A 15,660-nucleotide genomic window follows, 5' to 3' on the forward strand; every position below is an offset into this window, starting at 1 on the left:
GTAATCGAAGAGAGCTTAAAAAGCAAATGGGCTACAAGAAGCAATTACTTTCAAGCATATTTTTATGCTACAACATATGACTGGAATAAAATATATAAATATACATATAAAATGTAGACTGAACACAACAAAATTTTTTTTTAAATTAATGTTTTAAGATTGTATATATAAATTTTTGTTTTGCACTTTAAGCCATGTCCATTTGCTAACATCACTACATCATAATGTAGATCGCTCTATTCATTTAGCTTAACTAGATGATACCCTCTCTTTGTAGTCATAGGGTATAAAATATACAAATTAAATTGCAGATTCTTTCATGTTGGAGCTTTTGCTCTTTGCCATGGCAGTTGTTATTGTTCTTTCGTAGCTGTTGTTGTTGATTTTCATTTCCCTTTTTGCTGTTGCTGTTGTTTTTATTGAAAACACATGCAAATCGATTATTGTTAACAATTTTTTGCCAATACTTTTTTACAAGCGCGTGTCGTGACATCGCGCCAAACTGATTGGGCAATTCGTTTTAATGGCAATGCATAAACATCAATTAAAAGCGTCTGATAAATCGCACAGCTGCTTTCTGTCGTTTTTCGGTTTTACTATTTATTTAACTTGTAATTGAATTATAACACTTATGCCACGCCCACACCATGACACTATGTCACCATGGCAATGACCACTGCCCACATCTTTTGCAACATTTTGTTAAATTGTGGAAGGCAACGCTTGGCTGCCTTTCACTCCCATTCAAATATTGTTCTTTGTTCTATTGTTCGAACGAGCTCCGGGTCATAGGTTAATTGATGATAAATGCATCGACCATTCCGCAGCGAGTTATTCATGTGGGGTGTGCGACTCGGTTGGATGGAAATTGACATATCAGAGCGCACCCTTTGTACTTGTATAATTCATAAGAATTATGAATATATTGTTGAATTCTGTCTCGAGAGCTCAACACTGTGTTTCGCTGTATTATTAGAACTTTTTAACTATCGTCAGAAATGTAAGCCGAAAATATTTTGTGATTTTAATCAAGTTCACGCTTAGAAACTATCAGCAAAAAACTGGTTTTTGAAAGCACATGAAAGCTTTTGTGCATGCTGGAGGAAACAGGGAAAAGCTTTAAGGTGTTCTTCAAAGCACATGTAACTTTCAAAGAACGTTTGAGTGAGTACATTAAAGCTTTAAGATATTTTTAAAAAACACATTGAATGAATGAGAACTTTGAAGCCACGAAAAGCACTTTCAAAAATTTTAAAGCACAAATAGCTCTCATTAAAACTCTCGAAACGACTTGAAAGATTGATAAACATTTAGATCCCGCTTTCAAAAGATCCCGCATGAAAAGCCCCTTAGGCTTTCGTGCATAAATAATATACTTAATCCATTTTATAAACTTTTGAATTAACTTCAAGCTGCTAAAAGCCATTTAAATAAAAAAAAGTTTGGAAAAAATAACCTACAATAAATTACAAGACTCTTTCCTAACCAAACAAATACTTTCCCAAAATGCAGCCACCCAATAAGCCATAAAAAATGTAATGGGTATGCGTGAAACAGTCTTCATTTAATTAATGAGCAATTCATTTAATTATAAACAATGCGAGCAGCACCAAAGCAAAACTCACACATTCTAAATTGAACGACTGATAATGCTGCCCACTTGCTTTAACACGTTTCCCACATGCTTTCAGCACTGACAAGTGCAATGATTTCTCAACACTGGACACGGGCAGAGGCGACATGCATGATGTCAAGCTGGTGTCAGCCGGGCGGGGGCGGACAGCAAGGGTAAGCAATACCGTAACGCTCGGCATTATGCTAGTGTCAATTGCTATAACAATTTGTTAGTTTGTCAAAGTGTCTATGACAGTGCACTAAATTTGTCAGTTCGTGAAAACTGAAAACTGAAAACGGAAAGCGAGAAACGAGATTCCAAAGACTGAGCGCATGACAGTTTTTAAATTCAATTCAATTAGCTGTGCGACATGTGAGCTGAAAACAAAGCTCTACAGATTACATTATCATATTATGGTATTTAACAATCTAAGTGTAAACATAGTAAAGATTAAAAGCGTAGAAAGTGCTGGGTCAATATAGCTGGAATATTTTTAGATCGCATTGATTTCTGAGAGTTTATCAAAGAGCACAGAGTGAGATTCTTTTAATGAAATATTGCTCGGAAAAAAAAAAGTGAAATAAATAAAGTATAACTTATAGAGAAAAGTATAGCTCATTAATCAATCTTAAGCAAGGCAGCTAGATAGACTAAAGCTAAGATATATGAAGACTGAGGCAAATTTAGTTTACAAGTCCATTTACAACATGTAAGTGGTCATTAGTCGGAAAATACCCTGAACCAGGTATCTTTGATTTGAGCGGGAAGTGAGCAATTTATACAATTTCATAGTATGTATATCTAATATATCGCATTAAATTGTATATGCCTATTAGCTTAAATTTAAATTTTCAGTAGCTTCAGAGTAACTGGTTTAATTATAATATTGCTAATATTAATTATTAGATTAAAATGCATAGAGAAAAGACACATATATATAATATAAAAGACTAAAAGAAATGGCTTAAAAATTATGTTTTTCTGATTTTTGAAAAGCCAAATAAAATTTAAGCTGAGAATTAAAGTGACACGCAAAGTGAACTAGTTTATATCGGTATGAAAAAATATTACCGCCATGTTTTCTGTTTCATCTGCATTTGAGTGTAACTAAGCCAAGCATCTCGACCTCGCCAGCCTCCAGCTACAGCTACAGCTATAGCTACAGCATATAGTGTCATTTACACACAAATACACACACACACATACATAAATACGCGGCTTGACACCTGACAGCCACTCAACAGCGAGTGGTTGTCGGATTTAAAAATAAAATAAGAACTGAATAATAATAAAATGCGACAGCAACAACAAACTGACAGAGACAGAGGGCTAGAGGGAGGTGGAGAGACCAATGCATGCAAACATAAATGAAAGGACAACAACGAAAAAAAAACATAAAGAGTAACAGCGCCGTGTTGACATGCAGAGGCGCCGGCAAGAGGAGCGAAGAACGAGGGGGCATGGGCGGCCGAATGACAAGACACTTTTGAATGTGTCAGTTATGTGACAGGCACACAAACACACACACACACTCACACAGACTGCGACACTCGAGGCACGAGGCTTGAAACTTGTTGGCGACTTATTTTCGGTAGCCTGGCGTCGCAGAACTTAAAAGAGATTTCAAGGTGAGGCGCACTTTGTATGCGTGTCAACAGAAAAGTCAAAGTTCAAAAGTTGGACAACAATAAACAAGGGACTTAGGATTGAGATCGGCTGGCAGCTGCTGCTGTATCAACGACCCGTCCACAGCACAAATATGCAAAGTCAAGTGGCAATTTATCATGCAATGCAACAGCCACACCAGCAGCAGCAGCAGTAGCAACAGCAGCAGGGGCTGCCATGTGGGGTTAAGTGGTGCCTAGTGCGAGTGCGAGTACAACTAAATTAAATGGACAAGCGGACAGCGGGAGAGCAAACCGGCAAGCCGGCAAACCGACCCGTTGCGTAGGCATGAATGAATCCACACCTACGCTTGGCCAGCACACAATTGCGATTCCCTAGATTCACTAAGTAATCGGGTATGCACAGTAACTGAGACACTTGACATTTTCAATTCATAGGCAAAGACTTACTTTGACTACCAAAATTAAAACATAGAAAAGTAATGCCTTGTTGTGTGCGGGGTATTCACTTTTATATAAAGACAACAAAATGTAGAAAAATATGTTATACAAACCTTGTTGTGCATTAAATTAAAAAAAATATGTATTTCAAAGACCCTAGCGCGCGGACTTTCAGTCTTGTGACCCAGTTAGCTGGGTAAAAAGAAAACAAGATTCGAATTTCATAGCAGTTGAAGTTATAATTTTATTTTAATGAAATTCTAGTCATTTTTCTGCTCATAAATATTTGTATATATATACATTTATTTTATTTATTTATTTATGTTTCTTAACGACACTTGAAACAAAAAAAACTTAAATTTATTTGATTGCGTCTTTATTTGACTTAAAAATTTCAATATCAATCGTCAGCGTTGAGACTACTACTAAAGCTGCAATATGCTTACTCTGCTCTTTATAGCTCTGTTGGGAGTTTCTGATTGAACTATTGGTAACAATGCTAACAAAGCCTATGCACAAATTTGTTTATAGTTCAATGAATGTTATAGAATTGAATGTTATTTCAAGTGCTTGAATTAGACTTTGGCTTGGAATTTTGACTTGTGGCCGATCCATACAAAGTGTCCGATATATGGCTATATATATATGTATTACAAAAAGAGAGAAAGTATTTTTTTTGCGAAGCTTTATTTATATAAATATATATATACACGATGAAAGTCTAGTTAACATATTGTTATAAGGACAAACAATTTTCTCTTTTCTCTTTAGCCTCATCTGTAGGGTATTTGCCAATCATAACTATGTAGCAGCTATCTTTGCTATCCGCACGGGAAATGCTTATGGGATCTATGTGAGTAATAGCATGAAATAGGCATTTCCGACTACAAAAAGTAGACGTATAACTGATCATAATTGATCTAGGCAGGTCTGCCTGAACATCTTAGACTCAGAGAGTGGAAATTTTGAACTTGTAGACAAAGTATACGTTCCCTTTCGTTGTATCTACAAATAATTAAATATTTTTAATAACTCAGAATGAAACTATGTACGTCCGGAAGTAACAGAAAATCTTTAAATTACAGGGTATCTCTACGTTCAAGCAGACCCGTATAGGGCACCCTTAGTTCTCGCTTGTTGTTTTATTATGTTAGAGCCCTCGCGTTAGTTAAATCGATGCGACGCTGACCTTTCCCTCAATTAAAGGCAAACACACACATACACACCCAGGGCACAGTGCTGTGCAGCAGTAATGCGACCAGCTACTGTGCAACGGACTGTGCTGTGCTGTGCTGTCGACGCTTTGGCTCATTAGACAACACTGGCAGCAGCCGTCGCTTTCATAATTTATTGGTACCTACGGCTGAATCTAATTTCTGGGATTTGCAACAGAGCAAATATGTTAAATACGAGCCGGACGGCAAATGGAAGCTGGAATGGAATGGAACGGAATGGAGTGGAATGGAGAGGCTTCACTCGCCAGCTGCTAGGCGAGATAATGGACAAAACCAACGCTAAGTGCGGCCACAAAAGCCAAGCAATTAACAAGGCGTTTGGTTTAGGAGCTTAGTCATTGGCTTGGTCACTCGACAATCCTGGCCAACGAGCACAACCGCAGGCGACGGCAGGCAAAGGACTTTCAAGCGGGGCAGCAAATGCTTACCGGAAATGCACGCAGCTCCAGCTGAAGCTGCTGTTGACAAGGCTCCCAAGCAGCGACTGCAACCAAAGACAGCTCGCAGTCAGCAAGAGACCGCAACTGGGGCAGCGAGAAGGGGGCTGAAAGGCGGGGCAGCGGGACTTGGGCGTAATATGCGTAATTAAACAAAACCGCAAGTGGGGCAGTTGCAAAACAAGCGAAGCCTCGCGCAGCAGAATTGCAAAAAAAACTTTATATATAAAGGATACCACAAACGACACAACAAACACAAGACTACAAGAAGCGAAACGGAATAATTTGTGGATAGCTCCTAAGGCGCTTTCCATATGCCCTGCATATGTATATATCTATATACTATATAGTATGGGTTACTAATTATGAGAAACTATAGTCATCTGTCTCTTTTCAAATATCTCTTAAATTGAATTTTGTGTTATTAAATTTTTGATACGGTTCAATTGGCAAATTAGCTTACAAAAAAATAAATAAAATAGTTAATAAATTCTTAAAAATAAATAAAATTTAATTTTCAAATAATTCTTTAATACAGTACCTGTAACTAGCTCAAGATTAGTTGGTAATTCACTTAATAAAAAAGAATAAAAAATAATTTAAAATTAGCTATGTGGAACTGCTGATAGTTCAGTTACGCGAATTAGTTCATATAAATAAATTCAACTCAAACATTCAGAGTTAATCAAAATTTTGTGAGTACTTAAATGGAATTACTTAAGCATGAGCGCATTTTAAAGTTTAATTGCTACCACTTAACTAAAATTTAATTACCAAATGCTGGAACTTTCAAACATTTAAATGCACAAGAACAAATTAAAAATAAATAAATAAATAAATAAAATTCAATATGAATCAACAAATAAATAAATTTAATTTCAAATCTGTTCCATAAAATTTAACTATTTTTACAATTCTTTAAATAAAACTACATTTATTACAATTATTTTGAAAAATATTAAACAAATTAAAAATATATATTAAGAATGTTCTTCAGAACTTATTTAGATCAATTGATTCTCGCACTAAATGTTTCTTATTTTGAAATAGCTATTTAAATTTCTATAATACTTTCGAACGGAAACCCCACATCAATCAATTGCCAAAGTACAGTTAAACAGTTTAACATGGTTCTCAGTTTACAAAGCGCCTGACAAAGTGTTAATGCCCAGCGAGTGAGCTGAGCCGTTTAAATTAAATATTTGCCGGGCAGCAATGCTTGGCGTGAGCGAAGTGTCAAGAAGTAAAGCAAAGAGTTGAAATGCAGCGCCACATTAATCTGGAGCATGCAGATTGAAGTGTCGCCCTGCTCTTTGAATCTGCCTGCGATGACAAGTTGAGCCAGGCCCGAAACGAAACGCCTTAATCCCTGCCAGCCTTAAATGCCATATACTGCAGCTGAATTCGTGCACTTAAACCTCAACTCGACTGGGTTGCGTCACCGTTCATTGATTTCACCTGCAAACGGAATATGCAACAATGTGAAATCGATTTTGCATTAGCCACGAAACACTTGAGCCAGAAACACCAAATGCCCCAAGCAAAATATATATTGATGAACAAACAACGCAACAGTGGCGCAGGCTAAACACGAAAGACCCAATAAAGACAACCACAAAATGCTAGAAAAATATGCAAACTACAAATAAATAGTTGAGACGAAATGAAATATGTTCTCCGTAAGAGCCCAAACACCAAGACCCAGACTTACAGACCCAGTTAGCTGGGATTTCAAATTCAAAGCAGTCAAAGAGATCATTTTAAAGTCAAGAGCACTTCTTAGGCACATAAATATGAGTTTACAAATTATGGAGAAAATTAAAATATATTAAATTTTAAAGTATATAAACAAGCCATGGCCGTAACAATATTTATATATTATAAAACTCGAGCTAAACATATCGAATAGCTAGCGTAAAGGACTCACTCACCTGTTAACCTAACACATTAAGCACAATTTAAAGACAATTTTTGTTATCTTCTCATATATAGCAAGCCCAGAGATATATTTAGATAAATATATATATTCCGCAAAACTCTGGCCAACCTCGTCGAATGGTCACTGTATTTGGCAACAGCTAACCAAAGAACTCACTCACCTGTTAAAGCAGCCAAATTTAGAACAAATCCAATTAGACGCATCGCGAACGCCGCTGAATCCTTGTTCAATATTATAAATATTAATTGTTATTTTAGCGGAATTTATTGAGCTACTATTGCTAAGTGGCAAAAATTGTTGCACTTATAACACTTTTGTTATCAGCGATTTTTGTGCCCAAGCACCAGGCACTTCAATTGTTAGGCATTAGTTGTGAAGTTGTTGCTGTTGTTGTTGTCTAATTGTGAACACACCGATCCGATACGAGAGTCAACGAAGAGAGTGTGCGAGCAAGACAGAGATATACGGAGAGCGAGAGTGAGTGAGCGACAGTGGGCCGAGAGCCGGAGTCTGAGCTTGAAGCTTACACGAAGTGTAAGCCAACCAACGCGCACGAATTTCACTTTATCACTGAATATAATTTTTTTTTTCCAATTTCTTCGCTCGCGAATTGAGCGCTACACGAACGTTGCGCTGGCAACAATGCGCATGTCCAAGGCAACATTTGGCCGATGCTCAATGTTGCCAGCAACATGCACGAAACCTCTATAAACAAATATAAAAAACAATTATTGTAAAAAAAATTGCTTCACTATATATATTAAAAATTTTTGTTGCACTTGATTTTATTTCAAATTATTTTTAATATGTAATTTTTACAACAAGTAAATAAAAAGAAATATTAATTTCAGCAATTACAAAAAGATTATCAAAATTGCGCCCACTTTTTGAATTTGTATCAACATGTTGCTAATGAAGGGGTAAAACATAACGAATGTTGCTGTAGCTTAACCGAAAGCTGGGGATGTCTTCTTGAAAGCTTCTGCAGCTTTTAGTTCAGCTATTGGGGTAGGCCTCGTGGTTTTAAATGTATAACATAACGTAGAACGTATAACATATAACGTATAACGTCCACAAGTTTTTATAGCTAAAAATTACGCTACTCACCACATTTGCTATAATAAAAACCAAGTTTACTGGCGAACCTTGGCATTTTATAACATTTAAAGTGTTATAATTGTTAAAGCATGGTTTACATTATAAATATATTAGCTCAGACTTAAACCATGCTATAATACCATATAATAACGGTTAACACAAAAATAAGCTAATTTTCAGGCATATTAAATATCCTTTGGGACATTTAAATGGTAAATCAACATCATTAACACAAGAAAGACAAAATATTGAATTATTTATAAAATGCAATGAATTAACACACATACAAATAATATTTAATAGTATGTACATAATCAATACAAAACTATATATTTTTAAAATACCTATGTTAATATAAATATAATTAATATTATATAAAATTGCTGCGCTGAGTATCGTACTGTAACTATCGATAACTTTCAAAAATGAAAGCTAACCACAAAAGCAGATGGCAACACTGGCAACACATTCTTATCAGTAATATGCATTACAAATGCATAACTTGTTGCGCAGTCCGACGATAAGTGCATATCCCTACGCTTAGTATTCCGGCCAATATTACATATACTCAGTGCAATAGTTTTCTGCAGAAAGAATAATAAAATAAAACAGAATCTTAAAATTTAAAATGTGCGATAATGGCAAATCATATGAGTCACTTAAGGGCGAACAGGAAACTTCTAACGACATTTCAAATGTGTCTCCGGAAGACATTGATGGAGCCTGCATATCTGTGAATGCCGCTCGAACTTACGAAACTAATAACATTGCCCAAATGGTTATTCATCGGCATGATGTCGAATACAAGATGTCTCATACGCACCGTGGGCCGGCACTGATCTTCAGCCATGAGCACTTCAATTACAAAAACTTGCCATCACGACCCGAAACAAATATCGACAGCAAAAATCTAAAGTGCGTGCTCAAGAAGTTGGGTTTCAATGTAAAAGTCTACAAAGACTCATGTTACAAGGAGCTAAATAAAACCATAGAAAACGCTGTTGCCGCGGATCATACAAATCACGATTGCATTTTGATTGCTGTTTTGACTCATGGCGATAGCGATACTGTCTATGCCAAGGATGGAGAATATCAGCTGAAAAGCATCTGGGAATCCTTTAAAGCTGAAAAATGCCCATCGCTGGCGGGCAAACCGAAGCTGTTTATTGTCCAAGCCTGTCAAGGCAAACTCAGAGATCCGGGCTATGTCCTACATTCCAAAGGGCACACGGAAACGGACAGTGTTTCCAATAGCAGTTATAAGATTCCCAATTATGCGGATTTTCTAATAGCCTTCTGCACCATTCCCAACTACAGATCGTGGAGCAATACCTCAACGGGCAGCTGGTTTATATACAATCTCTGCGAGGAGCTGGAAGCCAATGGCAAAACGCTGGACATGCTCAACCTGCTCACCTTTGTTGCTCAGCGCGTGGCGAATTGTGAGAGCTACGAATATCAGGCAAAGCAAATAAGCTTTACCATGTCCACCCTAACGCGTGTTTTGCGCTTTGGTAGCCCCCCTATCTAAGATATACGTTTACTCGGAAATATCTCTATTTATCATCAAATATATTCGATTAGATTAGATTTTATTTAACGTTGATACAATCAGATTGTTGCATATCTGTTATACGTTCCTGTGATTTATACATTTTGCATCACAATTTATGAACAAATACTTCTAACCAGATATTTTATTACATTAGCAATATTAAACAAATAATCCAAAAACTATATTTATTTATATTTTTATTACTTACAAATTGTATAACATCTCTTCAAGAATATACCCCAGTATATTTTATAATAGACTATTTTTTACAAACAAAATTTTATAAATAATAAAAGCCAACTTCTTCAAAATATCATCCAATATTTGAATTTTATTTATTACTTGTGTTAAATTCTCTCGGCTATTATTATGATATCGGAATCGTAATCGACTATCAATACGATAGGTACATCGCTAGCAAATAGCATATTATTAAGACTGTGCACGCGCAACGTCGGCATCCAACAAGTAGATTTTCACAGACGTGTATAATTTGTTAATAATGTATTTTCATAAGATTATTGGTATCATATATCTGGGAATTATTGCTGTTTACGGCGCTGGCATTGAACGCGTTGATGATATGGATTTGATACACATTTTAACCGGCGAAGGCGATGTGGTTGCTTTGTTTACGCGAGGCAACTGCGCGGAATGCGAAAAATATGAAAACGTTGTTGACAAAATTCAGGATGAAGTCAAACAATCGTTGGGAGCGTCAGTTGTGCAGGCGCACGATAGCAATTTAATACATATCTACGATCCGAGCAGGGAACCGGCACTGCTCTATTTCCGACGAGGAATACCAATTCTCTACCATGGAGCAATAAACGATGAAGAAATTATACAATTTTTTAGCGATAACCGCGAGCCAGCGGTAAAGGAGCTTTCTGATGACAATTTTGAACATTTAACACAAGCCTCAACTGGAGCCACAACCGGGGACTGGTTTGTTTTCTTCTATTCTGCGGAATGTGTGCTCTGCCAGCGTTTATATGCCGTTTGGGAGTCCGTTGGTGGTTCACTAAAACGCAAGATAAACGTAGCACGAATGAACTCTTTGGGAGCTGGCGTTTCGACTGCGAATCGGCTAAAGGTTGCGGAAGCTCCCGGATTCATTTTCTTGCGCCAAGGCAAAATCTATCGATACTCTTCAAAGGAGTATACCCCAAAGGCCTTCATCGAGTTTGCTGAAGGCGGATATATAAAAAATAGTCATCCAGAAATGGTTCCCAAACCATCCAGTTTTATGGATGAATTATCTTTTGGACAAGTTATGGACTATATCAATAGTCAGGGTACGCTTCCATTGGCATTTATTGGCACATTCATAGTTGTGTTTCTCTTACTTATTATTAAATGTTTGTTTAAAACATCATCAAAGAAAACTGTCAATAAAAAGGACAAATAGGCTTAACACCTGGTAAACATAAGTGTAGGGAAAAGATTGTATTCCTTGTACCGCAGCTGATGTATGTAAAATAATGTAATGTTTAATAATAAAAATAAAATAAAAACTTAAAAGCGAACTCAATGTTCACGATAAGTGTTATCGATACATATAGCTTGTATGTTTAGGTATTTTGGTGTTTAACGTAAGCGGTCACACTACAGTAAATATTGTTTGCTAAAAGGTTTACAATGGTCGGCTCAAATTTTGGCATTATCTATCATCCGAGTGCTGGCGGGGGCTCATCTGGTCAAGCCAACAGTGGTAGCGGCACGGCCTCTGGAGTAAGCGGTGGCAATAGCTTCAATGCTATTTCAGGCGGCGATCGTTCTGCACCAGCATCACATCTCAGCGATTTCATGTTGCAACTAGAGGACTACACTCCTCTGCTCCCAGATGCCGGTAGCTATTGCTAAATACATATACGAGAGAGCCAATTTAATAAATGATCTTAAAATTTCAGTGACTTCTCATTATCTGAATATGGGCGGCTTTCATGCGGATGACAAGCGCATTGTTCGACTTATCTCCATAGCAACTCAGAAATTCATGTCGGACATCATTGACGATGCATTGCAGCATTCCAAGGCGCGCACACACATGCAAAACTCGAGCACACCCGGTGGCTCAAAGGTGCGTTGTTGTAGTGCATATAGAAATATCTATGTTTATATATAATTACATTTACATATATCATTATAGGCTAAGGATCGCAAGTTTACCTTGACTATGGAAGATTTGCAGCCTGCATTAGCTGACTACGGCATCAATGTGCGCAAAATGGACTATAGCCAGTAAGATTCGGCGATTTACGTATTAAGTTGTTTTATTTAAGTTACACCCATAAAAATATGTCAATCGAAAAGAAAGCCACAAGGTTCCAATCTTCTTTTAGGGCTCCAAATAAATGTTGACAAAATAGTCAGTTTGATGTCACAGAACTTAAATTAATTAAAGTTAGAATAATGTCTTTTTAGGCTATAAATCACTAGATTCATAATACACTAGCTACTCCAGAATTATCGGCACATCACAAATCTTTTGAAGCTTTTGCTGGTGCCTCCCGCAACTTTAAAGGCTAAAACAGCAGTGAGAATCGTTACTATATAGTTTGGCAAGAGACTCGCCCAGTACAGCTCATCCGCATTGAGAAGCGTCAATAGGGAGACGAAGAGGTGTGTACCAACGACATAGAAAATATGTAGATAATTATTTGTATCGAAAGCATTGAAGAAGATGACGCTCCAGAATGTATGCAGCAGTATAATTGAAAGTACTTGGACTGCCGACGTTACGAAGAACATTTCAGAGCCACCCCGGAGGCCCATTGTGCCAGGTCCAGTCTACAAATACATTGAATAGAGATTAGTTTATTTGATTGTTATAGCTAGAGAGACACTCACCATATCCGCCAGCACATTAACTAACGCAAACAAACCCGATATGATGCCAAATCCTAGCCCTGAAACGTAGGCCAAAATATGTTTGTTTTCCGTGATACGCGTATCTTCCGCAACGGCGTGCAAGGCGTGCTCTGTGCTACGCAGGATGCGATATATGATGTAGCGAAAGCATTCCTGGAACAGCACCGAAAACACGACACCAAAAGCCAATACGTCGCGCAGTGGAACAATCGCAAACCACAGCAGCGACGATAGCAGCAGCGAAAGCAGCCAAAAGAAGGCGGCCGCTATGAGTATTATAATGCGCATAGAATCATTGGCAATGGTGAACACGAATAGTGAAAACGGTGTTCCAAACGCAATCAGTGTACAACCAAAAAATTCGGGTAGCGTCATATTTATTGTCACAAGAAAGTAAAACCGCCCACTCAGACAGTTTGTTTTTTTTTTTTGTTTACGGTGACAAACCGATGACAATTACCATGTACCTATTGTCGTCTAATGAACTTATCGATAACGATAACAATACTCTTCCCAAATATAGCAACTGGATTCTAGAACTAAGATTATTTTGGTATTTTATATAAACAAATTTGTATAATCAGCATAGATTTATTAACAATTTTGCCCAAGAATACATAATATAATTAGCAAATGGCTGTAAAGAGCATTCGATATTCAAGTAATTGTTTATATACAAGCGATGATAATATCGAATGAGTTTTGCGTGCGTGAGTCGTGTAAACAAATCGGTTACGATAGCATAATGTTTACATACACTTTCCAAACTGCAGTTAGCTTTCTTAATTACGCCTGCTTTAAGATGCTCAAATATTAAGCAGTTACAAGACTTGTAGAATATAGATTTTTTACGTCTCACAATAAACTGAACATTTTGCATATATAAAAGGCGGAAATTCGCACGCATGCACTTAAAACATTTTCCCTTAAAAGAGCATTTCGTAGTCGATATAGTAAGCTGTCGTTATTAAGACAAAGGCGCCCCACTTATTCGTCTACTGGGCTCGTCAATGTTTTGGTTTGGGTCCACGGGGATTAGTCACTTGAACATTTGCAAGCGTAATACAATCGTCACAGACACGATAAATAAAATAAATAAATTGATATTAACGGCAAATTCGTATTATACAGCTGCCAATTAATATTTTCTTGTGGTCCCATTTACAAGTGAGTAAACAATTGCACAAACAGTCAATGCGACTGTTATACGTAATTGCAATTCACTACTTTCAACTTTCTAGTGCACGCTGTGATGGCTAAACGTCTACTGCCGCACCAGCCGTCTACGGATGGTCCACATCCGGACGACGAGCCCGATAGTCCAGCCATTGAGGCGGCCGCTTTGGACATACCCCCGCAGACTGTTGACCCGACGGGCCAGAAAGGTGAGTATACTCAAAACCCAAGTGCAGCTCGAGTTATAATATTTCTTATACGCTAAAGCGTTCTGGGAAAGCTATAATCCAGCTAAAAAGTTTCGTCCCACTGCTGATGGCAACCCGGAACTACGTTTTGAAATTCTGCTGGCCCACATAATGCCACGCGAGATTGACGATGTGAAAGTCAAGCGTTTCGTCGTTTACGAGCTAACTGTGCGCCAGGACTCCAGCACCATGGATGAGCAGCCTGCTAAGATTGACCGCCGCTACACAGATTTTCGTGATCTTTACCAGTGCCTTAAGCGAGAGCTGCCCAACGAGCTGGCCAACATGAACTTCCCCAGCAAAGTGCTCATGGGCAACTTCTCAGCGGAACTGATTGCCGAGCGCAGTGCTGCATTTGAAACATTTCTGACGCACATAGCTAGTAAAACTAAGCTGCGAGATTCGGATGCATTTCTACGTTTTTTGCAGCACGACGAACTGACCCGGGCGTGTCAGTATCTGGATGAGCGACGCAACGAGATGGCCATACCCATACTCGAGAACTGTTTTCGTCTGTTGAACAAGATCTTCATGAATCGGTCGCGGCCCGTGCTGCTAATACTCTGTCGCTTGGTTGCTGCCTGCACCGCATCACCGGTGCCCCATCACTCAGCAGAGCGTTGGGCTCTACTGGCACTCAGTCGCTTCGACACGCTCTGTGACATTGATTTACTGCCGCTCTATATACCCCTGCTGCACACATGTGCACACTTGTGGTATGCACTTTAATATTTTGCTTTATAAACAGCTCAAAGTTCATATTTTTATTTGTTGCTTGCTCGCAGGTGGCAACGGGGTCAGGATCAGAAACCCATAACGGATCGCTTGACGGAAATGTCCAAGCAGGGCATTAATACAGCTAATATCACCAGTCTTATGCAGGCTATTCACAAGCTGGATCCCCGCACAGAAACCATCTAAACGCACAATGTAGATAATACTCATAGACACACACCCTCGAGCCGTAGTGCTAAGCTAAAAGTGCAATTAGTAACAATTATCGTGCAATTAGTATTAATGTATGTCATATTTCTATTTACATTGTATCACGTCCCTTCCACAATTTTTGATAGTCACTATTTTGTTTTGTGTTGCATGTACGTTATACTTCTATGTCTAATATCTAAGTTCTGTTGCGTAGCTTCCCCTTTAACGTGATTGTAACTGTATCGAATGCTAAAAGTAAACCCACTGAACACGAATGAAATTATCTAAAATTCACATTCCTGTAATATCAATCAATCTATTATCGAATTACTGAATTGTATTAAGAACGAAATTATCAAATATATTATAGGAATTATAGTCTGACTCATTTTGATATGCATTTCTTGTATTGTTGGATGTATTTGTATATATCTGCGTCATTTCGAATAGGAAATGAGAATTACGTCAATTCTTAACTTAGCTGTGCGGA

At 37.8% G+C, this 15,660-nt stretch overlaps 6 protein-coding genes across 7 annotated transcripts in view; 4 read left to right on the plus strand and 2 right to left on the minus strand.

Annotated features, from left to right (window-relative positions):
- The window catches only part of LOC111596098 (neural cell adhesion molecule 2), an 83,142-nt gene extending 75,266 nt beyond the window's left edge, over positions 1-7,876 (minus strand). Inside the window, exon 1 of the mRNA XM_023310158.2 lies at positions 7,453-7,876. Within this exon, the coding sequence (XP_023165926.2) occupies positions 7,453-7,495 (43 nt within the window). The 5' untranslated portion in view covers positions 7,496-7,876. The remainder of the gene's footprint in view (positions 1-7,452) is intronic.
- Positions 7,877-8,961: 1,085 nt separating this feature from the next.
- On the plus strand, positions 8,962-10,009 carry LOC111596107 (caspase-like). 2 transcript variants are annotated; one of them, XM_030224440.1, is made up of 2 exons: positions 8,962-9,132; positions 9,163-10,009. In XM_030224440.1, the coding sequence occupies exons 1-2, from the start codon at positions 9,019-9,021 to the stop codon at positions 9,919-9,921; spliced, it is 873 nt and encodes a 290-aa protein (XP_030080300.1). In that variant the 5' UTR covers positions 8,962-9,018; the 3' UTR covers positions 9,922-10,009. The 2 variants fall into 2 exon arrangements, with proteins under 2 accessions (XP_030080300.1, XP_023165936.2); XM_023310168.2 differs by having other exon boundaries at positions 8,963-9,128; positions 9,159-10,009.
- Positions 10,010-10,346: 337 nt separating this feature from the next.
- LOC111596065 lies at positions 10,347-11,469 on the plus strand. Its single transcript, XM_023310114.2, has one exon. The coding sequence runs from the start codon at positions 10,448-10,450 to the stop codon at positions 11,354-11,356; it is 909 nt and encodes a 302-aa protein (XP_023165882.2). The 5' UTR covers positions 10,347-10,447; the 3' UTR covers positions 11,357-11,469.
- A 67-nt stretch (positions 11,470-11,536) lies between these two features.
- Positions 11,537-12,392, plus strand: LOC111596067 (transcription initiation factor TFIID subunit 10b). The gene is made up of 3 exons (XM_023310117.2): positions 11,537-11,797; positions 11,859-12,028; positions 12,098-12,392. Exons 1-3 carry the CDS (start codon positions 11,587-11,589, stop codon positions 12,191-12,193), a joined length of 477 nt encoding a protein of 158 aa, XP_023165885.1. The 5' UTR covers positions 11,537-11,586; the 3' UTR covers positions 12,194-12,392.
- A 14-nt stretch (positions 12,393-12,406) lies between these two features.
- Positions 12,407-13,273, minus strand: LOC111596066 (gamma-secretase subunit Aph-1). The gene is made up of 2 exons (XM_023310116.2): positions 12,799-13,273; positions 12,407-12,738 (listed from the first exon to the last, which is right to left on the minus strand). Exons 1-2 carry the CDS (start codon positions 13,192-13,194, stop codon positions 12,415-12,417), a joined length of 720 nt encoding a protein of 239 aa, XP_023165884.1. The 5' UTR covers positions 13,195-13,273; the 3' UTR covers positions 12,407-12,414.
- A 290-nt stretch (positions 13,274-13,563) lies between these two features.
- On the plus strand, positions 13,564-15,554 carry LOC111596056 (sorting nexin-20). The gene is made up of 4 exons (XM_023310104.2): positions 13,564-13,986; positions 14,061-14,204; positions 14,263-14,959; positions 15,029-15,554. Coding segments are annotated over exons 1-4 (978 nt in total). The 5' UTR covers positions 13,564-13,985; the 3' UTR covers positions 15,165-15,554.
- Positions 15,555-15,660: the final 106 nt, after the last annotated feature.

This window comes from Drosophila hydei, unplaced genomic scaffold (assembly GCF_003285905.1).
Source record: "Drosophila hydei strain 15085-1641.00,03,60 unplaced genomic scaffold, DhydRS2 tig00008114-arrow-pilon, whole genome shotgun sequence".
In the NCBI taxonomy this organism is placed as follows: domain Eukaryota; kingdom Metazoa; phylum Arthropoda; class Insecta; order Diptera; family Drosophilidae; genus Drosophila; species Drosophila hydei.

Coding starts and splice junctions, on each gene's coding strand:
- LOC111596107 (XM_030224440.1), top strand. CDS start 9,019: ATGTGCGATAATGGCAAATCATATGAGTCACTTAAGGGCGAACAGGAA. Junction 9,133..9,162: donor CCTGCATATCTGTGAATGCC/GCTCGAACTTAC, acceptor AATAACATTGCC/CAAATGGTTATTCATCGGCA.
- LOC111596065 (XM_023310114.2), top strand. CDS start 10,448: ATGTATTTTCATAAGATTATTGGTATCATATATCTGGGAATTATTGCT.
- LOC111596067 (XM_023310117.2), top strand. CDS start 11,587: ATGGTCGGCTCAAATTTTGGCATTATCTATCATCCGAGTGCTGGCGGG. Junction 11,798..11,858: donor TCCTCTGCTCCCAGATGCCG/GTAGCTATTGCT, acceptor TTAAAATTTCAG/TGACTTCTCATTATCTGAAT. Junction 12,029..12,097: donor GCACACCCGGTGGCTCAAAG/GTGCGTTGTTGT, acceptor ATATCATTATAG/GCTAAGGATCGCAAGTTTAC.
- LOC111596066 (XM_023310116.2), bottom strand. CDS start 13,194: ATGACGCTACCCGAATTTTTTGGTTGTACACTGATTGCGTTTGGAACA. Junction 12,739..12,798: donor TTAATGTGCTGGCGGATATG/GTGAGTGTCTCT, acceptor ATGTATTTGTAG/ACTGGACCTGGCACAATGGG.
- LOC111596056 (XM_023310104.2), top strand. Junction 14,205..14,262: donor TGACCCGACGGGCCAGAAAG/GTGAGTATACTC, acceptor TATACGCTAAAG/CGTTCTGGGAAAGCTATAAT. Junction 14,960..15,028: donor CACACATGTGCACACTTGTG/GTATGCACTTTA, acceptor GCTTGCTCGCAG/GTGGCAACGGGGTCAGGATC.